The sequence below is a fragment of the Hemitrygon akajei genome, chromosome 9 (assembly GCF_048418815.1).
Source record: "Hemitrygon akajei chromosome 9, sHemAka1.3, whole genome shotgun sequence".
Lineage (NCBI taxonomy): Eukaryota > Metazoa > Chordata > Chondrichthyes > Myliobatiformes > Dasyatidae > Hemitrygon > Hemitrygon akajei.
The window spans coordinates 44,422,341-44,447,151 of NC_133132.1; the positions used below are offsets into that span (position 1 = coordinate 44,422,341).

Sequence of the window (24,811 nt, forward strand, 5' to 3'; positions counted from 1 at the left end):
TTGTGGTCACTGTCTCTGAAATGCTCACCCACTGAGAGATATGACACCTGACCAGGTTCATTGCCAAGCACCAGACCCAGTACAGTCTCTCCTCTACTCGGCCTATCCACATATAGGGTCAGGAATCCATCCTGGATATACCTAACAAATTCCACTCTATATATATATATATATATATATATATATATATACATACACGCACACATACACAAACCCCATTTCCAGAAAAGTTGGGATATTTTCCAAAATGCAATAAAAACAAAAATCTGTGATATGTTAATTCACGTGAACCCTTATTTAACTGACAAAAGTACAAAGAAAAGACTTTCTATAGTTTTACTGACCAACTTAATTGTATTTTGTAAATATACACAAACTTAGAACTTGATGGTTGCAACACACTCAACAAAAGTTGGGACAGAGTTAAAATAAGATTGAAAAGTGCACAGGATATTCAAGTAACACCGGTTTGGAAGACTCCACATTAAGCAGGCTAATTGGTAGCAGGTGAGGTATCATGACTGGGTATAAAAGTAGCATACATTAAAGGCTCAGTCTTTGCAAGCAAGGATGGGTCGTGGCTCACCCCTTTGTGCCAAAAGTCGTGAGAGAATTGTTAGTCAGTTCAAAAGGAACATTTCCCAATGCAAGATTGCAGAGAATTTAGGTCTTTCAACATCTACAGTACATAATATTGTGAAAAGATTCAGAGAATTCAGAGACATCTCAGTGTGTAAAGGGCAAGGTCGGAAACCATTGTTGAATGCATGTGATCTTCGAGCTCTCAGGCGGCACTGCCTAAGAAACCGTCATGCTACTGTGACAATTATAGCCACCTGGGCTTGGGAGTACTTCGGAAAACCATTGTCATTTAACACAGTCCGTCGCTGCATCCAGAAATGCAACTTGAAACTGTATTACGCAAGGAGGAAGCCATACATCAACTCTATGCAGAAACGCCGGCGAGTTCTCTGGGCCCGAGCTCATCTCAGATGGACCGAAAGACTGTGGAACCGTGTGCTGTGGTCAGATGAGTCCACATTTCAGCTAGTTTTCAGAAAAAACGGGCGTTGAGTTCTCCGTGCCAAAGATGAAAACAACCATCCTGATTGTTATCAGCGAAAGGTGCAAAAGCCAGCATCTGTGATGGTATGGGGGTGCATCAGTGCCCACGGCATGGGTGAGTTGCATGTATGTGAAGGTACCATTGACTCTGAGGCGTATATTAGGATTTTAGAGAGACATATGTTGCCATCAAGGCGACGTCTCTTCCCGGGACGTCCATGCTTATTTCAGCAGGACAATACCAGACCACATTCTGCACAGGCTACAACAGCTTGGCTTTGTAGACACAGAGTACGTGTGCTTGACTGGCCTGCTGCAAGTCCAGATCTATCTCCCTATTGAAAATGTATGGCGCATCATCAAGAGGAGAATCAGACAACGGAGATCACAGACTGTTGAGCAGCTGAAGTCTTATATCAAGCAAGAATGGACAAAATTTCCAATTGCAAATCTACTACAATTAGTATCCTCAGTTCCAAAACGACTAAAAAGTGTTATTAAAAGGAAAGGTGATGTAACACAATGGTAAACCTGCCTCTGTCCCAACTTTTGTTAAGTGTGTTGAAGCCATCAAATTCTAAATTTGTGTATATTTACAAAATAAAATTAAGTTGGTCAGTAAAACTATTGAAAATCTTTTCTTTGTACTTTTGTCAGTTAAATAAAAGTGCACATGAATTAACATATCACAGATTTTTGTTTTTATTGCATTTAGGAAAATATCCCAACTTTTCTGGAAATGGGGGGGGGGGGGGTGTGTGTGTGTGTTTATATATTTTTTTTGCACTAAGGAGGAGCCAATCAGTATTAGAGAAATTTAAGTCACCCATGACAACAATCCCTGATATTTTTGTACCTTTCCAAAATCTACCTCTTGATCTGTTGCTTTGTGTCTTAGCTACTATTGGGGAAGGGGGGGGGGGGGGGTCCTACAGAATGCTCACATTAAAGTAATTGTCCCCATCCTGTTTCTGATTTCCACCCATATTAATGCAGTAGACAATCCCTCTACAACATCTTCCTTTCTGCAGCTGTGATATTATCCCTCATTAGCAATGCCACCACCCAGCCTCTTTTACCTCCCTCCCCGTCCCTTTTGAAATATCTAAACCCTGGAACATCCAGCAATCATTCCTGCCCTTGTGACAGCCGAGTCTCTGTGATGGCCACAAAATTATAGTTCCATGTGCTAACTCATAATCTAAATTCATCACCCTTGTTCTTGCATTAAAAAAGACTCACTTCAACTCATCCCAGTGACTACAATTTTGCTCTAGTAACTGCCTATTCTTCCTGATGGACTCTCTACATGCTGTATCTACCTGCATACCAACTGCCCTATCTTCTGATCTCTCTCTGTGGTTCCCACAGCCCTGCCAAATGAGCTTAAACCCTCCCCAACAGTTCTAGCAATCTGCCTGCAAGCTACTGGATCCCTCGTTCAGGTGTAATCTGCCCTTTTTTTGTACAGGTCGTACATTTACTACCCTTGAGGTTTGGCTTTTCAGCTTCCTACCTAGCTCCCTATATTCTCTCTTCAGAATTTTCTTTCTTATGTCGTTGGTACCAATACGTACCACAACTTCTAGATGCTGCCCTTTAGAATGCTGTGGACACAACTTGAGACATCCCCGACCCTGGCACCTGGGAAGCAACATACCATCTGGGTAACACACACAAAACGCTGGCGGAACACAGCAGGCCAGGCAGCATCTATAGGGAGAAGCACTGTCGACGTTTCGGGCCCAGATCCTTCATCAGGACCCATCTGGGTGTCTCTTTTATGTCCACAGAATCTCCTGTCTGCTCCTTTAACTATGGAATCTCCTATCACTACTGCACTCCTCTTCTCCCCCCCCCCCCCCCCCCACTGAGCCACAGAGAGAGACTCCAGGCCAAGAGATCCAGTCACTGTAGCTCTTCTCTCCCAGGCCATCCCCACAACAGTATCCAAAATGATATCCCTGTTATTGAGGGGAATGGCCTCCAGAATACACCGAGCTCTTTGCCTATTTCCATTCCCTCTCCCGACAGTCAAACAGCTAACTGCCTCCTACAACTTAGGGGTGACCATCTTCCCGTAGCTCTTACCTATCATCTCCTCATTCTTCTGTATGAGCCATTCACCTAATTGCAACTCCATTTCCATAACATGATCTGCAAGGAGCTGCAGCTCGATGCACTTCACACAGTTGTAGTTATACAGGTGACCCGGGATCCATTCTCGCTACTCTAGCTAAGTATAAACAAACTTGTCAGATATTTGGATTAGCCCCCGTCTCTTCTCGACTAAGCCTCTCGAGCCAAAACCTCAGGCTCCCCCCTCACACAACGGCTGCTCTGCTTCAACCTTGCTTCTTTGAGGCCTTTGCCAAGTGCCTAATGAACCACAGCATCTCAAGCCCACTGAAAAGATCCGAGAGTTCGTGTTTTAAATCTCACGCTGCTCACTCACCTCCAAACAAGCAACTGCTCACTTGTAATGCTGTAGATTATCACATGTCAAATTGGTTGTCAGCTGAATGACAATTAATTGCCACCAAATACCTGGGATTGTATCTTATCAGGTGATACCATGATGAGGTATTGGCCTCAATAAGACCTCATTGTGCAATTGGATCCTGAATTTACTCACCTGCAGACCTCAGTTCAGATTGGCAACAACTTGTCCACAATCACTATCAGCACGAGTTCACCACAGAGATGTGCGCTTAGACCCTGCTGTACTTGCTTTACACCTATGACTGTGTGGCTCAGCACAGCTCTAGTGCCACGTTCAAGTTTGCTGATGACACCACTGTCCTTGGCTGAATCAAAGGCGGTGACGAACCAGCAAACAGGACAGAGACTGAAAATCTGGCTGAGTGGCGCCACAATAACAACTCAGTATCAACAAGGCCAAGGAGATGATTATAGACTGCAGGAGGAGGAAACCAGAGGTCCATGAGTCAGTCCTCATCAAGGGATCAGAGGTGGAGAGGGTTAGCAACTTTAAATTCATAGGTGTAACTATTTCAGAGGACCTGTCCTGGGCCCAGCACCTAAGTGCCATTGCAAAGAAAGAACGGTCACACCTCAACTTCCTTAGGAGTCTGCTGAGATTTGGCATGACACCTGAAACTTTGCCAAACTTCTATAGTTGTGCAGTGGAGGGTATACTGACAGGCTGCATCATGGTCTGGTATGGAAACACCAATGCCTTTGAACAGAGTATCTGACGAAAGGTAGTGGATTAAGTCCGGTACATCACGGGTAAAGTCCCCCCAGCCACTGAGCACATCTACACGAAATGCTGTTGCAGAAAAGTAGCATCCATCATCAGAGATCACCATCTAGGCCATGCTCTTTTTTCACTGTTGCCATCAGGTAGAAGGTACAAGCACCTCAGGGTTCACACCACCAGGTTCAAGAACAGTTATTACCTCTCAGCCATCAGGCTCCTGAACAAAAGGGGATAACTATGCTCACACTGAGATGTTCCCACAACCAATGACCTCACTTTAAGGTCCATTATCTCATGTTCTTGTTATTTATTGCTATTTGTTTACATTTGCATTTGCACGGTTTGTTGTCTTCTGCATTCTGGTTGATCTTTCATTGACCCTGCTCTATTCTATTCAAACTTATTCTATAGATTTGTTGAGTATGCCAATAAGAAAATGAATCTCAGCGTTGTATGAAGTGACATATCTGTACTTTGATAATAAATTTAATTTGAACTTTACACCATGTACTTGGTATTAAATGACAACTGTAATAAAATACTATTGTGCATTGTGACTAATAGTCTGGCAACTACTACATATGCAGTGTTTCTCAATTGAGCATTGTAAAACTATTTCTTTTATAAATGTTAAAAGAGTTCATAAGGATGTCATAAAACTTTATTGCATTCATCACAATGTGACATTAGATAAGTACCTAAAAATAAATTACAAGTGAAGAACTGGGAAACAGGTTTGCAGATAACGCCGTGGTTCTAACTTGAAAGTTGCCAAGTCCAAGATAGACCAGTGGGCTGGCAATGCAGCAACTGCAGTTAACTATAATGTATTAATATATTATATCTACAAATAAGATTATGTGCACAAATAAACAACAATAATTTTCTAAATACACAATATTTACACTTTTACAGTCGATCTCCATATATTTAAAATTTCCAAACAGCTTAATTTAACATTAAAACACATTAAATAATTATGTACTAAAAGCAAAACGACAGGTAATAATTAATCACCTTTGCAACACAATTCACAGATTAAAAAATGGCTTTCTTCTTTTGGTTCAAAGTCTAATTCTATTTATATGCATCTTTCTCTCTTTATAAATCTGATATAAGTTCAATTGCTGCCTGCTACACTTGTTCACTTGCTGTGCTAATATCTCTTTATGAGGTCTCTTTTATTTTTGACCTTTTCTCACTTCGCACTTACCATGTACTTTGTTCCTCTTGCAAATCATTTCTCTCTCTCTCTGCCATCTATTCCTTATCATTACTGCCTGAGCTATCATGGAATGGGACAGTTCAATAAAGCACAGGCCCAATTTGACTTGGTAATTTTGCGGCACTTCATTCTCCCCTCACACCTAATTCATCTGAGCTTTCCAGTCAACCCTATTACTTTTACCCTCCTTTACTTACAAAGAATCCCTTCATTATGATAAACTTATGGTGTAAAAAACAATCCTAGTTAAGATATACACCCCATCCTCGTTATATGCGGGGGATACGTTCCTCGCAGTTGACGCATAACGTGAAAAATTATTTAAATGGAGAAAATAGGGATGCGTTCCAGAGGGCTTCCTAAATATGTTTTATCTGTAATTTATTCACATTTTCATACCAATACAACACAAAAGCAGTACCACAAGGCAACATTCGTATTACATTTAATCAATTTAAGGTAATATTCAATGTAATAAATCATAGAAAGTTAACATACTAGGGGTTCAGTACTGACCAACAGTGGCAGGTGTGTTCGCTCCAGGAGATGAGTGGTTGTTATGGTGTCAGGCAGCTTTACATAGATGAGGTGGATGGTTGTGAGCTGTCAGGATCATATCAAGCACAGCAAGGGGTGAAGGAAGACTCACAGAACTCTTAGGACTACCGGCAGCAGGAGTTGACACCAGTTTGAAGAAAGTGGTGAGAGTTGTTTGCTTGGCAGCATTTTGTTTTTCAGCATAAATTTGCTTGTAGGGAAGAAGGGTTGACAGCAGGGAAAGACTGAAATGCTGACTCCATTCTAAACTTGGGTCCGTGTCCATCGCCATTTGTGCCAAGTGTTCCGACTTCCACCATTCCCTCACCATTGGTAAACTCCCGGGATTTTCAAAATCGTCTGTTGTTTGCAGCATCTGAGAGATAGTTCACCGTTTTAAAAAAATATGCCTTGAATGTGGATCACAGCTTGGTCGAGTGGTTGAATCAGCGATGTTGTGTTAGGCGGCAGGAAACGCACTGTTATGTTAGGATGAATGCTGTCCAAATGTTTAGGATGGGCTGGCGCATTGTCAAACAACAAAAGAACTTTAAAAGCAAGATTCTGTTCCCGGCAGTAGTGCCCAGAGCTGTGTTACCTTTACCTGATGCCGCGCTGTTTATAATTTCCAACTTTTTTTCAAGTGTTAAAGCGGTTCTCTGCCGCTCGGCTGATGGCCCAGGACATGACATTGGACACTTAGCAGGCATAGTTAAATATTTCAAGCACAAAATCACTGCACTGTAGGTAAAACCAACAAAAAGTTTAAGAGCGCAAGATCGCACATCCACACCTTGCCAAAACCAATGCATGACTGACGGGAGTGAGATTGTGAGGTGTGCGCATCTGACTTGTATTGGCGGGAAAGCGGTGCTTCTCATCCCAACAGTGAGACTGTGAGGCATGCGCACATGACTCGTACTGGCGGGAAAGCAGTGCTTCTCGCATCTCTACAAGTTTTGGACGCATATAAGGAGACGTTGGTAGAAATAGGTCCCGCGCATAACTGAATCCATATCGTCTGAAGACGCATATAATGAGGATAGGGTGTAGTATCTTTTTAAAATAAGTATTATGCAGCTTAGAAGTCAGTATCGAACAAATGCAAATACACCAGGTTTTGGCTGAAGTCAGCTGAATTTGTTTGCCTTTACACTGGGATTGGTTTACCATTGTTACTGTACCAAGATGCAGTGAAAATCTGTTTGCGTGGCACTCAGACAGGGTATTCCAGACATTAGTATATTGAGGAAGTGAAAAAGGAAACAAAATGTCGAATGTAGTGCTACCGTAACAGAGAAAGTGCAATGTAGAGTGGTAAATAAGGTGCAGAAGGCACGATGAGGTAGATTTGGAGATCAAGTTTATCTTTGAGAGAATGAGAGGTCCATTCAAGAGACTGAAAACAGCGGGATACAGCTGTTCTTGACTGACAACACAATCACTTGAGTGCCTCTGGAATAAAGTTAAGGCTAGAATATCACACATTTTTCCATTCATATTCACCATTGTTGACTACAGTTAAAAGTAGTTCATGGTGCTAACAGCAGTGAGAAAGTAAAACTACTCATTAAGGAACTGAAAATCCACCTTGCCTCCAGATTAATTTTTTACCAAAGCATAGAGAATAGTGCTCCTTTACACAGTGGTATAAAGTAGGCTCAGTGTATCAATTAGTGTAGTTCCACTCTGTTTATTTTGGGAGACATTAAAAGGGGGAAAACAACATCTTGACTGTCAAATTAGTATTTTCAAAATTATTCCTGACTGTCAACTTTGAAGGCCATCCAACTGGCCTCTCACACAGGATCACCTATAACTGAGGAGACTCTGTAGAAGAGAATGAGAGTCCCAGATGGTAAACTGTCTCCCAGATGTCAGGGTCAGAGACATCCTTGATTGTGTCCGCAGCACTCTTCAAGGGGAGGGGAAGCAGCCAGAAGTTCTGATACACATCAGTACCAATGACGTAGGCAGGAAGGGTGACAAAGCCTGATCCGAGGGGTCAGTGTGGACATAGTGGAGGATTACAAATACCTGGGGATACAAATGGACAATAAACTGGACTGGTCAAAGAACACTGAGGCTGTCTACAAGAAGGGTCAGAGCCGTCTCTATTTCCTGAGGAGACTGAGGTCCTTTAACATCTGCCAGACGATGCTGAGGATGTTCTATGAGTCTGTGGTGGCCAGTGCTATCATGTTTGCTGTTGTGTGCTGGGGCAGCAGGCTGAGGGCAGCAGACACCAACAGAATCAACAAACTCATTCGTAAGGCCAGTGATGTTGTGGGGATGGAACTGGACTCTCTGACGTTGGTGTCTGAAAAGAGGATGCTGTCCAAGTTGCACATCCACTCCATAATGTACTGGTTAGGCACAGGAGTACGTTCAGCCAGAGGCTCATTCCACCGAGATGTAACACTGAGCGTCATAGGAAGTCATTCCTGCCTGTGGCCATCAAACTTTACAACTTCTCCCTCGGAGTGTCAGACACCCTGAGCCAATAGGCTGGTCCTGGACTTATTTCAACTAGGCATGATTAACTTATTATTATTTAATTATTTATGGTTTTATATTGCTATATTTCTTCACTATTCTTGGTTGGTGCGGCTGTAACAAAACCCAGTTTCCCTCAGGATCAATAAAGTATGGCTGGCTGTCTGTCTGTCTGTTTTTACAGAGAGAAACTAAAAAAATCATTAGAAGGGAGATAAAGCTAGCAACTAATATCAAAGTGGACAGTAAAAGTTTTCTCAAGTATGTTAAAAATAAAAGAGAAATAAGAGTGGATATAGGACCGCTAGAAAATGAGGCAGGGGAAATAATAATAAGGGACAAGAAGATGGCTGATGAAGTAAATGAGTATTTTGCGTCAGTCTTCACTGTGGAAGACACTAGCAGTGTGCCTGATGTTGTAGTGTGTGAAGGAAGAGAAGTGGGTACAGTTACTGTTACAAGAGAGAAGGTGCTGAAAAAGCTGAAAGAGCTAAAGGTGCATAAATCACCTAGACCAGAGGAACTGCACCCTAGGGTCCTGAAAGAGGTAGCGTTAGAGATTGTGGTGGCATTAGAAATGATATTTAAAAAATCATTTAAAATCATAAAAATCCTCGGAGGGTCAGACACCCTGAGCCAATAGGCTGGTCCTGGACTTATTTCCACTTGACATGATAAACTTATTATCTAATTATTTATGGTTTTATATCGCTATATTTCTTCACTATTCTTGGTTGGTGCGGCTGTAACGAAACCCAATTTCCCTTGGGATCAATAAAATATGTCTGTCTGTCTGTCTGTCAAAAAAGTAAGCTCAGGGAGTTTAGAGTTGCATTACAAGACAGGGTAGTGATCTCAAAATTGCCATCTGTGCCACAATGAGGCGAGAAATAGGAAAATAGTGCAGTTTAACACCTGGCTAAAGAAATGGTGCAGGAGGGAGGGCTTCCAATCTTTCTCATCCAGGGCATGTGGGACCTGTACAAATGGGACGGCTTGTATCTGAACTGGAGAGGGGCCAATAGCCTTGTAAGAAGGTTTGCTAGTGCCTCTCTGGTGGATGGTGGATGGAATTAAAATGAAAGGGCAGCATTGGAGTGGCTATGAGGAAAGCAGAGGCTGAGCTAACAAGCAAAAACAAAGCTGTTGCTCCCAACGTAGCCTCCTCTACCCTGGTGAGACCCGTCACAAACTGGAATTCTGCTCATTGAGGACCTTTGCCTCTTCTGCCAAAAGTAGGATTTCCTGGCGGCCAAACATTTTAATTCTGATTCCTGTTTCAACATGTCGGCCCACGGCCTCCTCCTGTGCCACGATGAGGGTGGAAGAACAACACCTTATATTCCATCTGGGTAGCCTCCAGTTAGATAGCATGAATATTGATTTCTCCTTCTGGTTAAAAAAAAAATTCCCTCCCTCTCCCCTCTTCCTCTATTTCCACTCTGGCTTTTTAACTCTTCTCATCTGCCTATCACTTCCCCCTGGGTCCCATCTTCCTTCCCTTTCCCCTACGTCCACTCTCCTCTCCTATCAGATTCCTTCTTCTCCAGTCTTTTATCTTCCCCCCACCTGGCTTCACCTGTCACCTTCCCCTCCCCCAATCTTTTTATTCCAGCTTCTTCCCCCTTCCTTTTCAGTCCTGAGGAACGAGTGCAACCTGAAACGTCATTTCCAAAGATGCTGCCTGACCTGCTGAGTTCCTCCAGCATTTTGTGTTGATTTGGGTTTCCAGCATCTGCAGACTTTCTCATGTTTAAAAACAGAAATCAACTAGCTGATGAGCATAGTGGGACTAATGTTCTGAGATGCGTCTATTTCAATGTAAGGAATATTGCAGGGACGACAAGTGAACTTACACGGAATATGAGGTGTTGCTCTTCCAGCCTGAGTTTGGTCTCATCATGGAAGTAGAGGAGGGCATGGACAGAAAGTCAAATTGATGGGATAGCCTCCAGGAGATCCTGCCTTTTAAGACATGCAGAGTGAATGTGCTCAACAAAGTTGGGTCTCATCGATCTAGAGAAAACCGCAATGGATCACCAGGTACAATAGATGACCCCAACAAACTCGTCTGGAAGGACTGTTTGGGGTCCTGAATGGTGGTGAGGGAGGAAGGGAAGAGGTAGGTATAGGACTTGCCATGCTAGCAGGAGTAAGTGCCAGGAGGAAGATCAGTGGGGAGATAACGTATGAGCGGACAAGGGAGTCACATATAGAATGATCTCTATGGAAAGTAGAAGAGGGACAGATGATGATGTGCTTTGTGGTAGGATTGTAATGGACAGTGAGGAAGGCCATCAAAACTTGCACAGTGACCTTGACAACCTAAGAAAATGGGTTGAAAAATTGTAGATGGAATTCAATGCAGACAAGTCTGAGGTGTTGCACTTTGTCAGGACAAACCAGGGTAAAATTTATGCATCAAATGATAGGGCTCTTGAGATGTGTAGTAGAACAAAGGAATCTGGGAATACAGATCCATAATTCCTTGAAAGTAGCATCAGAGCATTTGGCACATTGGTCTCCTTAAATCTGAGTACAGAGTACAGGAGTTGGGATGTTATCTTGAAGTTGTATATACATTGGTGAGGCCTAATTTGGAGTATTGTGTGCAGTTTTGGTCACCAACCTACAGGAAAGATATCAATAAGCTTGAAAGAGTGCCAAGAAAAATTACAATCATGTTGCTGGGACTGGAAGACCCGAGTTATAGGGTAAGGTTGAAAAGGTTAGGGCTTCATTCCTAACTGGATTGCAGGAGAATGAGGTGAGGTCTAATAGAGGTAAGGAAATGTATGAGGGGTGCAGAATGCATGCAGGATCTTTTCCTTCAGGTTGGCTGATACTCTGGAGAATCTAAGAGGAAATGGTTTCACTCAGAGGGTGGTATGAGCGTGGAACGAGCTGTCAGCTTAAGGACGAGCTGGTAGAAATGGGTTTATTTGTAATATTTAAGAGAATCTTGGACAAGTACATGAATGGGAGGGTTTTGGAGCGATATTGTCTGGGTGCAGTAGGTGGGACCAGGCAGAAGACCAGGTCAGCCTGGACTAGATCAGTCACAGGGCCTGTTTCTGTGCTGTATTTCTCTATGAACCTGAAACAAAAATATGTGTAGAACACAAGTGGAGCTTAACCAGTAAACGCTGGAAATGCTCACAGAACATCCATGGAAAAAGCGATGGAAATAGAATTTGCTTTTCAGATCAATGACCACTTCAGCTCCTTAATCTTATATTCCGGTATCTGCACTTGTTTTGATTTTCAATGGCATCTAGTTCTGGTCCTTTATTTCTCATCTGCCTGTTCAGATTTCTATTAAATACATCCATACTATTTGCCTCTGCTTGTGTTGATTGAGAGTTCCATATCCTAATCACACTCATTGTATTTATTACTAAATATCTAGGACCTCACCCAGATGGCTGGTGATGAATGACAAAGAGAAATTATGTTAATGAAAAATAAAAATAGCTTCCTCCTTCTACCAAACAGACCTCTGATTAGTGGCAACTGATTGCAGCAAAGAAAAGCATACCTGGGGTAAATTCCACTAACTAGGTCTCCCTCCAGTCGGGACTCTGCTGTTTCACTCGGTCCTGCTGCTTTTGACATCAACAAGACAACCAGACCTCGCAGCTGTAAGCTGTTCTTGTTGTCATACACAAACCCCCTATTGAATCAAAAAAGATTTTAAAAAACATGTTATTGGATTACAGATAGAAAGTCCACATATTTATTTTGAATGCCAACAATTATATTGTAATAGAACACGTCTATTAATACTGAACTACCAAACCAATTCCCTACAGAAATATTTTGTAAATTGTTTAAATGTTTAAATACTTAATGCACTTTTGTTTAAACCAGAACCATTACGTTATATTTGTTCTATATATAAAAACTAATATTTCTATTTAATATTTGATGAAATGTTATTTAAGTATTTCAGCAAAATAAATAACATTTTCTGTGACTTATGGTCAAGTCGTCAAATATATCCCTGTATATCTGGGGCTGGTAAAACAGCTGTAAAACAAGACATTAAGAGGGAAATCCTGCAATGGTCCTATATCACATTCTTGCAAGGAAGTGAGGTTTTGCACACCAAGAGCTGAATTCTGACATCAAAATGCATACACAAGCAGAAAATTATTTGTTTCCTTAAATTTGAGATCTTACATTGTTATTAAAGTTAACCATAAAAAATTTAGGGAATTCAGGGACTTTGGCAACTGAAGGTATCAGTCAAAAGTTGTCTTATTGAAATCAGCAAGCTCAAAAATCGATAATTCAGGAATACAAATCTCTTGGAGGCCAATGGATAAGATCACAGAGAATGAGAGGGGCTCCTGGAAAGCTATTAGGGCAAGAGTAGGAATGTTAATATCTAAGGCTTTACATATTTCTAACTCAATATACCAATAATTTGTTGCTTGGGCAGGAATACTGTACATCTGCAACAAACACAGGAATGACAATATACACAAAAAAAGATAAATAAAATATGTATCATGATGGGTTATCCTTCTTGTATATTAACAGGCCCAAAAATGGAATCTCACTAAACTGCTTACCAAAATGATTTGTTTGCCATCTGCAAAAAAAAAACCTTTAAAGGCACACTTTAATGTTATATATTCACTCTCTACTTGATAGGGTTCCTTCTTTCATTGTTATTTCGATAAAAAGCCAACGGAAACCTCTGGGTTAATCAACAACACTTCATTGAACATATTTCTACATTATTCTCTCAAAAAAGCAGTTGAATAAACGAGTCATTATTTGATTTCATCTTACTGTGAGGCAGTGCAGCATCTCCTGTCATACTTATCTCAGAATCAGAATTATTACCACCTTACAGTATTTCCAAACAGTTTCATACCAAGTTAAGGAAACAAGTAAGAGTCAATCCTGGACCCTTCCAGAAACTTCAATAATCTGCCATAGCCTCTGAATTTTGAATTGAAAATTACCAAGTAAATTGAAAGAGTAAAGATGACTGAAATATATCATTCTATTATTTTCCTTATTCAGCAACTGACTGGGGGCATTTCATTTTGTATCGAGATGCTGTGCACATCCACCAATTTCAGTTTTCCTATCACTAAAATGTTTTCTGTTCTTTTTTTAACCGCTTCACAGGATGTGAAGATTTAAGATCAGCACAAGTTGTTCATCTCAACTTGCTGAACTGCAGAGGGAGTTAAACATCAACAACATCCACACAAAATGCTGGAGGAACTCAGCAGGCCAGACAGCATCTATGGAAAAAAGTGCAGTCGACGTTTTGAGCCAAAACCCTTCGGCAGAACGGGAGGTAAAAAGCTGAGGAGAGTCTGTTACAACAGGAGCCATTGGTCTTATGCAATTGCTTGTAGCAATTTGACTTTCATTTCCATGGTTAACACAGTACCTTTGTATATTAACCACAGATTTTGGCCAGCTTTACAGTGATAAACATGACAAAGAGCCAGGTGAGAAGTCAAAAATGTGATATTTTAATAAAAGTACCTCATTTCAATAACTAGATACCAAGATAGAGACATACGAATCTCCTGATCAGAGAAATTTCTTCCTCTCCATCCACCACCCATACAAATGCTGTTCAACCCTCCAAGTGCCCCCAGCACATTGATTTTCCGGGTCAGTAATGCAGAAGGTTGAACTGATCGACAGACTGAACCACTTCTAAGTGCCACTTGCAGAAACCATTTTGCTGAAATATATAAATAGATACTCATGCTTTCAGTCTTATTTAAAAGCACAAACAGCACAGCTCCTAACGACCTTCCCATTCACAATTTCACTAGTGTCCTTACCATCTTTGTCCACACCCATCATCATTTGCTTTAAACTAGAAAAATCTTGTGAAGACTCAGCAGGGGAAACAGCATTTGTGGAGAGTGAAAAATGGTCTGTGCCTCAATTCAATGAAATAAACCCCATCAACTTGAAACGCTAACACAATTTTCCTTCACAGATCCTGCTTGACTTCTGTTAGCTTTTGAGAACTTTTTATCTTATTTCTTATTTCCAGATCGGAAATGCGTTACTTTCCGAAATTCTCTATGCACTCCTGAAAAGAATTTCAATCATAGAGAACAAAGAGGATGGCTCAGCCCCTTGCACCTAGTGCACTGGAGCTGGATGATCTTTGATCGCACTGCCATTTGTCTGCATTAACCAGATATTCTTGGAGACAACTTTGAATATTAAGGGAACCAATGTCTACCATGAATGTACTAGGTAACTAAAGCTACACAGTGATATTGGGTAGAAAATTTCAAAAGATTAACTACCCTCTTATCCTCTTGACTTTAAGTCTTGAATGGCCAAATCCTTAATAGGAGACTATAACTGTTTTCTTTACACACAACCAGGGGAAACATCTCCCTATCAAGCCCCACAAGAACTTTATACATTTCAACAAGATTGTGTTTCTCTCTTCTAATTGAGAGAGAGAGAATAGGCCGAGCATGCTTGGTCTCTCCTCATACAATCATCACTGTTTTCCAGAAACTGAGGGAGTGAATGTAAATAGTAGTTCTTTCCTTTAAACCTTGGATTTAATTTAACTGGTTGAATTTAAATTCCCCCTGGCTATTATGGCGAGATTCAATCTCATGGCCCCTAACCAAAACTTAACCACTACCATATGTACCACAGTATGCTACAAGCCTCGAGCCTCCTACTGATTGGTGGGCAGCAAAAATGTTTGCTTGACTTGTCCAATAAACGTCAACATTCATTGGGATACTGCAGCAGAAGTAACACTCCGAGCAATCTGGGAATATTCATAAAAGAGTTAAAAGAGCCTGCCAACCCTCTCTTCTCTTGTACGGCAAACATTTCCCACTAGTTAAGAAAGAAAACAAATATTCTCCCTTTATTCTATCAGGGAATCCCTTTGTTCATGTACATATGTATCTTGTAACTTGTCAAAGCACTTTTTAAATGTTGTAATTGTACGTGCCTCTACCACATCCTCTAGCAGCTCATTTCAGAATACCACCACCATCCATGTGAAACACATACACCTCAAATCTCCCGTGTATTTCTCTATCTTTTCATCTCATCTTTGCTGTTGAATTCTATACTCCTCGACTTTCGGAAAAGGATTCTAACTTTTAACCCCATCTATTCCCCTCTTAATTTTATAGACCCCTAACAAGTCATCCCTCAGACTCCTCCAATCTAGTGAGAACAAACCAGTCTATCCAATCCCTCCTGATAATTACAGCCTACATCCCAGGCAACATTCTGCATCCTTGCTATTGCTACGAAATCTTCCCTCTAGTGTGGCGACCAGTACTGTATGTAACTCTTCATGCAAAGTCTAACTAATATTTTGTACAGCTAGAATATGACATTGCAACTTTTAAATTCAATACCACGTTCTCCCAAAACAAGCATGACCAAATGCTTTTTTGCATTCACCACTCGATGGAAGAAATGGACTTACAGCCCAACATCACTCTGTACAACAGTCTCTTAAGGTCACAATCATTTACTCTGCATATCCTAACATTATTCAACTTCCCAAAGTGCTTTACATCATACTTGCCTCTGCAAAATCCAATTTGCACACCACAATGCCCAACTCTCCTGCTAATCTACCTCCAGCTGTATTCTTGGACACACTTCTTCATTGTTAATGACTCCACTAGTTTTCTGCAGAAGGGGTGGGAATCTTTTATTAGACCTGTCCCAGAACCTTAAAAGAGTTCATTGGAACTGTAATTAGTACTAACAAAATACTTACCTGTAGTGCACTCCAGTGTAATGTGGTGTCAGTTCCATGCCCACTAGTATTAAAGTCCAAAATCAAGTTTATTGTCATTGCATAAGTAGCATCACAGGCGTGACCAGTCACTATAACCAAATGTTACTCAGAGACAGATGTATGCTTACTAGTTCTCAACCCCTGCATTACACAGTAGCAGACCTGTGCCCAGAAGTCCTTAAGAGAGCTTCCCTTGAAGAATGGTCACTGGTACACAGTGCTGGAAATCCAACAGATTGATATTAGAGAATATGCAGCACTATATTAAAGGAAAGCAGGATTTTTTTTTAATCCATTCACAGTCAGTGCTCATCTCTCAACAAAATATGACCGATTCTTTCACTGCTATTTGTGGGAGCTTGCTTTGGAGAAATGTACTTTCACTTTCCTTCATTACGACAGCATCTACATTGCAAAATCTTAGGCATGTTTAGAATTTGTCCATTTGTCTTAGAATTCAGGTCCATGCTGTCGCAGCAGGCCAATTTTTCTCTTTCTATCACGAGCACCTTCTGTTGGTTAATGATGAAATTAGGCCACAAAATCCTTCACTCTATAACAAAAAAATGTAACTAGGAAAATGACATACCTTCTCATCACTACACTACAAATCAACTACGGTATTTGAAATTAATTCTCCTGTTCTAAAAAGATTGCATCATCCTTTGTGAAACACAGATTTTTTTAAAAAGACCATTTTACATTACCATAATGAGGAAGTCATAAATAATGTCAGCTATATCAATATTCTTCAGATTATTAGTTAGGTACTACAATATATTGAAAGCAAAATGAAGATAAATTAAATCTTAAACTGCAGCAAGAAAAATTCCAAGTGCACTAGCAAAGCAAATGTAACATCCGCAATATAGGAAATGTGTGAAGTGTCCACTTGCTTATCTTCAATGATGTATCAAGAAACAGCATTATCAAATTCTTAGTTAAAGCTAGAGCGTAAAATTAAAATACCAAAAAAAATCCATGTTCTGCTAAATTATACAAGAAGTAATATTGCAAAAATTTAATAACTAAACTTAAAAATGTAACCCTTGGGAAAATTCAGAGGTGGACCAGGGAACCATTAAGCATAGAGATAAGGGAATCTCACTACCTCCTTCAGCGCAGAGTAGTTGATTTATGTTGTAATTACTCATCTGCTGTATTGGCCCAACAGGCCATTTCACAATTGTCTGATTGAATACAAGCAAAGTTTATATTTTTGTACTATAAAGGAACCGTGCAGAATTATTTGCAATATGGCTAGTTTAAAGAAAAACACTTTCAACAACCACCCTTAAATAACATCTGTCTCAGTCTGTTCCCCAATTTATCACTGTGTGTCCTACGGATGGGAAAATTTGATCTTCTGGCTTCCACGCCAGGAGGAGCTGGGAAAGACTGCGCCAGGGGTTTTTGCAGACCCAGGCAGCTTCTTTCACTTAGCCCATGAAACAGTTTATTCTTCTTCTCTTACGTCTTCCTTTTCTCTTCAAGGCGGCTGAGGTTATTTTGAGCTGGTTCTTTGCAAGCTGTGGGTTTTCGGACCAGTCGTGCGGCCTGGTGCTTGGCTGTCTCCAGGAAGATGTGTGGCTTTGGGGAGCGGCCCCTGATATTAAATGGAACCATTTGATTTGAACGTTCTGCTGCTTGTAAATGGGGAAAATAAATCATACATGGAGTTCAGTACCAGAATAGATCTCCTCCTTAGTCAGTCCCTCATTAGCACTAGCATTATAAACTCATTTGAATGATGCACACTGAAAAAGCTGCTACATCAGACCAAACTACAGGAGCATAAAGCTCACTTCAAGCACGATCATTTGAAAATATAATTTCCTTTCCAGGAGAGGAGGAGTTCCATTCATCTGGTCAGGCATCTGCCCACAATTCCACATCATCTCGATTGCAACAAACAATTTGTCAGAGGAACTCAACAGATTTACACCATCTCTAGGGGAAAAGGAATTGTTGCATGTTGGGTCAAAGCCCTGATTTAGAACTCAATTACATAAATACAGGAACTGTAGAAGTATTTAATCTTGAAAGTTACAAATTTTGTTGGGATCTGAATGCAGAAGAAATGACAATATATCATAAATGCAGCATAAAAAAAGTCTCCCACATTATTTTACAATTGCTACAAAGGGAACAGAACACCAGTTTTGGTAACTGAGGACACCACGGTCGCATACAGGGCAGCACAACGCAACTATAGCTCAGGCATCTGGAGCTCCATTCCAGCGCCGTTCCGTAAGGAGTCACTGTACTCCTCCCTGTGGAATGTGTGTGTTTTCTCTGGGTCCTCCAAACCTCCCCCAGACCAAAGACATACTGGGTAGGTTAACTGGTCATTGTAAATTGTCCCGTGATTAGGTTAAGATTAATAGGATTTGTCAGCGGTTGCTGGGGCAGCGTGGTTCAAAGGTCTGGAAGGATCTATTCCATGCTGTATCACTAAATAAATAAATGTATGGAAGTAGATCTAGGTCTACAGTTCATTTGTTATATATTTAGAGGTAGCAGGTTTAAACTTCACTTGAGCAAGTAATAGAGCTTTGGATTGAAACTCAGTGCATTTTGTCATCTACTACTGAACTCCATGTATGATTTCTTTTCACCATTTGCGAACAACGGAAAGAAGCCAGAAGATCATCTTTCGAATACACAGTGATAAATTGTGAAAAACAGAGATAGATGTTTATGACAAACATGAAACTCTTCATTAAAGCTACCAAAGAGCAGAGGTGATGAGAACAGACGAATTTAAGAGGAAGCTAAACATGTATATGTTGATGGGGGGCTATAGTAGAAAAGGAGAAGGAAGTTAAACATCAGCACATCACTTTTGCATGTGTCAACATACGGGATTTAATGCCTGCCTCTGCACCAATAACATTGGAAAATGGGAGGCATTATGAGAAGTAACCTTAGTCCAGCAAATGGCTTCCTCCTCAGAACCTGGTGATCAATTCAGCAACTGAAACACAGGATTATCAAGAAAGATTGTAATGGAAATATTCCTTCAATTCATTCATTTTTCAGGATCCGGTAGTTGTTGTACATCTCTCATTATCCGTATTATTCTGTGCTCTCAGTCACTTCTTAAGATGTGAAGTGAATGAAAATGCTTAAGACTAGTGTCCAAGTCATATAAGATAATATCACATATTTCACCATCAATAACACTGTCTATATCCTGCTTCTCAGGGAAATTAGCTAATTTTGCACAAGGGGGTGCAGAGACTTGAACAATTAACTTGAGGATGGATAGGCCCCCTTTAGAACTGGTGTGTTCATCTACACGTGGACCAGAGAATATTTTATGAACAATATGAACATATGGAAATCTTATTAATAATTCTCATAAGGCCATGCATGCTCGGGAATATGGGAAAGACAACAGTGATGCACTGAAACATTGCCAACTACAAAAGAGGAGATACTGGTGGTATTAAGGCACATCAAGGTGAACAAACCCCTGGGGTATGACCAAGATTATCCAACGATGTTGTGAGAAAAAAGGGAAGAAATCGGAGAGGACTAAGCAATGATTTTTGTATCTTCCTTTGCTACTGGTGAGACATGAGAAGATTGGAGGATGGCCAACGTTATGTTTTCATTTAAGAACGGCTGCAAAAACAAGCCAAAGAACTACAGACCAGTGACTCTAACATCAGGGGTGGAAACTTTACTGGAGGGGATTCTGAGGAAAAGGATCCATCTGCACTTGGAAGGCAATGATAGTCAGCGTGGCTTTGTGCGTGGGAAATAGCATCTCATGAATTTATTGGAAATTTTATTTTAAAGAGATGACCATATGGACAGATGAGCCCAGAGCAGTGAATTTTGGCATGGCCTTTGAGAAGGTCCAGCACGTTAAGACTGTAAAAGACATTAGTGAGACAATACCTGGTGTTTTGTGTGGTTCTGGTCACTATGCTACACATGCTAAATCTGGGACTGTTTTCCCAGGATCACAGGAGGCTGGGTGGGGACCTTATAGGGGCAACGGTAAAATGGATTGTTACAGTCTTTCCCCCACAGTAGGGGAGCCTTAAACTTGGGAGTAAGGGTTTAAGGTGAAAGGAAACAGATTTAAATGGAGTTGGGTGTTATGCTTCAGCTTTGGTTTGACTGCATTTGGAATATATTGTACAGGTCTGATCTCCACAGTACAGGATTGATGTGTTGACAATTGAGAGAGGGCAGAAGTGATTTTACCAGGATGCTGCCTGGAAAGGAGGGCTGCAGTTAGGACAGATTGCACAGAATGGGTTTGTTTGTTCTCTCTGGACTGTCGGTGGCTGAGGGGTGGCCTTTTAGACATTCATAAAGTTGTGAGGGGCACAGAGAGGACAGGGATATCGAAAACTAGAAGGCTCATTGAAAGTGAGAGGGGAGGAATTTAAACGAGATTAAGTTTTTCATATACGGAGTGGTGGTTATCTGGAACAAGCTGCAAGGGAAAGTATTAGAGGGACAGCCAATTACGGGCTGACTACCCCTTATTCAAAATTCCAAAACCCAAAAACCTCCGAAATCCGAAACATTTCTTTGAGCTCTTACTTGACGTCACAAATGAAAACTCCACAAGGTGCTGGGAAGGTTCCCAGACAATGTGCAGATCTGTGTGTATCACAGATAGTTCTGAGAGGTGATCTCAGATAGGAGACGAGAGCTTCACACAAAGGGTTATGATGTTGTGGAACAAGCTGTCAGAGAAAGTGGTAGATGTGGGTACAATTACAATATTTAAGACATTTAGATAGGTACATGGATAGGGAAGGTTAAAAGGGGTAAGGGACAAATGCAAGCATATGGGACTAGGACAGGTCATTAAGACATGGATGAGCTGGGCCGAAGGGCTCGTTTTCTAGCTGACTCTAACCGTGCAAATGCCTTTTAAATGTTGGACAAGTTGAGCACTGCTTATTCGAAATGTTTGGGGCTGGACATGTTTTGGACTTTGGATTTGTTCAGATTTTGGAATATTTGCAGCTACAAAATGAGATACCATGGGGATGGGACCCAAGTCTAAATTTGAAATCCATTTACATTACATATAAAGCTTATACATGTATCCTGAAGATAGTTTGATATAATATTTTTAATAATGTTGAAGAGGGCGGAACTTAGTTATGATGGCACTAAACGGCGACTCCTTTGCTTGCGTCTTCGGAAACAGCTCCATTTCCATCTTTAATATCTCTATTGTTCCCTTTCAGGGTTCTTTTGAAGACCCTGACCTGGAGTTCTTTGTGAGAATGGGACCCGGTCTCGGGGTTTCATGGCTGGCTGTTATTCGACATGCCAAGGATGAGGCCCAAGAGCTCAGCTCGCCTTCGGAGGCCCAGGATCTCGTGGCTCTGGAGACGGGCGGATCGAAGGTCGCCGTCCTGGCAGGAGATCGGTGTGTCGTGGGAGACGGAAGATCTCTGGCTGTGTGCCCAGAGATCTGAGATCTTTGTACACAGAGCTCAGAAAAAGCGACGCAACAGACTTTTAACATTGTAAACCAGCAAGTTGTTTGTTATGTCTCCCTTCTCGCAGTCAAATGGAGACACAGGGAGAGGGAGAGGGAGAGAGAGAGGGAGAGAGAGAGGGAGAGAGAGAGGGAGAGAGAGAGGGAGAGAGAGAGGGAGAGAGAGAGGGAGAGAGAGAGGGAGAGGGAGAGGGAGAGGGAGAGGGAGAGGGAGAGAGAGAGGGAGAGAGAGAGAGAGAGAGAGAGAGAGACAGAGACAGAGACAGACAGACAGACAGATACTGTGGTATGTTGTATACTGGATGAACGAGTAGTCTTTGGAGTACTGCAAGTCCGTGTCTGTGGTAGATGCCAATGCTATTTTTTGCTGATGGGGGGAGGGGGGGATTGTTGCTTAGTTGGTGCTTTCATGTGGGAGGGAGGAGAGCTGGGGGGGGTCTTTGGGGTTCTAACATTTAACTGTCATTCATTCTTTGGGGGCACTCCTCTGTTTTCGTGGATGGTTGCAAAGAAAAAGCATTTCAGGATGTACATTGTGTACTTTTCTTTGATATTAAATGTACCTTTAAATGAAACAATAATGTGCACCTTGAACTATGAGAAAAGTAAGTTGTCACTACTTCAGATGTCCAGGTGGACAGTCAGTGGCTTTTTGGCATCACCATCATCCAGACTCTGGATTTGTGCTATTGCAAAGCAGTCATTGTCTTAGACTTGCTCATCATACATATGCATTCATGCAGCTGTTCAGCATGTTAGATTTTCATCAGCGATAATCTTGACAAACACATCAATGAATTTCTCTTTTGCTTCGTGATCAGTAGACACTTTATCATCACAAATCTTTAAGAGTTTAATGCTGTGCCTTTTCTTAAATTTCTGCAACCAGCCGGCTGAATATTCACAATCATCGTCAGCTTTCAGTTTGTCGTGATAGATCTTTACTTCATGATCAGCATACCACTGAATTGCATATGCTACTCCAATGCTGAAGAACCACACTTTCAGTACACGATCAAGATCTTCATCTTTCATTTTATGCAGTTTTTATTGACTTCTGTTCATTATATATGAGGTCACCTCTCAGAACTATCTGTGGTACACACAGATCTGCACATTGCCTGGGAACTTCCCAGCACCTTGTGGAGTTTCCATTTGTTTCGGATTTCAGAGGTTTTTGGGTTTGGAATTTTGAATAAGGGGTAGTCAGACTGTAATTGGTTCTCCCTCTAATACTTACCCTGGCAGCTTGTTCCAGATAACCACCACTTCGTATATGAAAAACTTACCCCTCAATCTCCTTTAAATTCCTCCCCTCTCACTTTCAATGAACTTTCTAGTTTTAGATATCCCTGTCCTCTCTGTGCCCCTCACAACTTTATGAATGTCTAAAAGGCCACCCCTCAGCCACCAACAGTCCAGTGAGAACAAATAAACCCATTCTGTGCAACCTCTCCTAACTGCAGCCCTCCATTCCAGGCAACATCCTGGTAAAATCACTTCTCCCTTCTCTCAATTGTCAACACATCAATCCTGTACTGTGGAGATCAGACCTGTATAGTATATTCCAAATGCAGTCAAACCAAAGTCTTGTACAACTGAAACATAACCCCCCAACTCGTACACACAATGTCTTGGACGATGAAGGCTACCACACTGAATGCCCTTTTCACTATTCTGTCCACTGAAATCACCACTTACATGGGATTATGGACACACCCCAAGGCCTCTCTTCCATTCAATTTATTTATAAAAATTACAACTAACAAAATCCCAACACCAATCCTTTTATTACACTACTTGCGACAGACTTCCACTCAGAAAAACACTTACCCACCAATACCTTCTGCCTCCCATCACCAAGCCAATTTTGGATCTGTTTGCCAACAAATTTCTGATTCCTTGGGCTTTAATCTTCTGGTCCTGTATCCTATGTAGGATTTATAAAGTCCTTGTAAACTACTTCGATTGCTCTGACTTCATGACATTTCTTAGTTACTTCCTCTTTTATTGACTCCAGGAAGAGGAAACCAGAAGTCCATGAGCAGCCTTCATCAGAGGATCAGACGCAGAGAGGGTCACCAACTTTAAATTCCTTGGAATTATTATTTCAGAGGACCTGTCCTGGGCCCAGCACACAAGTCCAATTACAAACAAAGCACAGCAGTGCCTCTACGTCCTTAAGAGTTTGAGAAAATTCAGCAGACCTAAAACTTCTAGATCATATATCATTTATAGATGTGTAGTCGAGAATATAGTGACTGGCTGCATCACAGCTTGGTATGGAAATACCAATGCCCTTGAATGGAAAATCCAACAAAAAGTAGCGGATATGGCCCAGTCCAACACAGGTAAAGTCCTCCCCACCACTGAGCACCTATACATGAAATGCTATTGCAGGAAAGCAGCATCCATCATTAGTGATCCCCACCACTCAAGACATGCTCTCTTCTCACTGCTGCCATCAGGAAGGTGGTACAGGAGCCTCAGGTTTCACACCACCAGGTTCAGGAACAACCATCCCTCAACCATCAGACTCTTGAGAACCAAAGGGGATATCTTCACTTGCCCCAAAATTGAAATATTCCCACCACTTATGGACTCACTTTCAAGGACTCTTCATCTCATGTTCTCAATATTTATTGTTCATATATTTATTATTATTATTTCTTTCTTTTTGTATTTGTAGTTTGCTGTCTTTTGCACACTGGTTGAACTCCTAAGTTGGTGTGGTTTTTCATTGATCCTGGTATGGTTATTATTCTTTAGATTTATATAGTATGGCCACAAGAAAATTAATCTCTGAGTTGTATATGGTGACATATATGTACTGTGATAACAAATTTACTTTGAAAACCCAGGATTTGTGAGACATAATCTCCCTTCACAAAACCATATCAATTAATCTTGGTTCTATTCTGTCGTCATCCACATAGACTATGATCTAGGAGAAGTTCAGAGGAAAACAAACCCAGAGTTCAAGTTCAAGTTTAATTG

At 41.2% G+C, this 24,811-nt stretch overlaps 1 protein-coding gene across 3 annotated transcripts in view; it reads right to left on the reverse strand.

Moving 5' to 3' along the window:
* Positions 1-24,811, reverse strand: part of pdss2 (prenyl (decaprenyl) diphosphate synthase, subunit 2) — a 233,442-nt gene that overhangs the window by 121,338 nt on the left and 87,293 nt on the right. For 2 of the 3 annotated variants that reach the window (XM_073055869.1, XM_073055870.1), the window contains exon 3: positions 12,085-12,219. The exons of the other annotated variant lie outside the window; for it this stretch is intronic. In XM_073055869.1, coding sequence (XP_072911970.1) covers positions 12,085-12,219 — 135 coding nt within the window. The remainder of the gene's footprint in view (positions 1-12,084; positions 12,220-24,811) is intronic. 3 annotated transcript variants of the gene reach the window in all.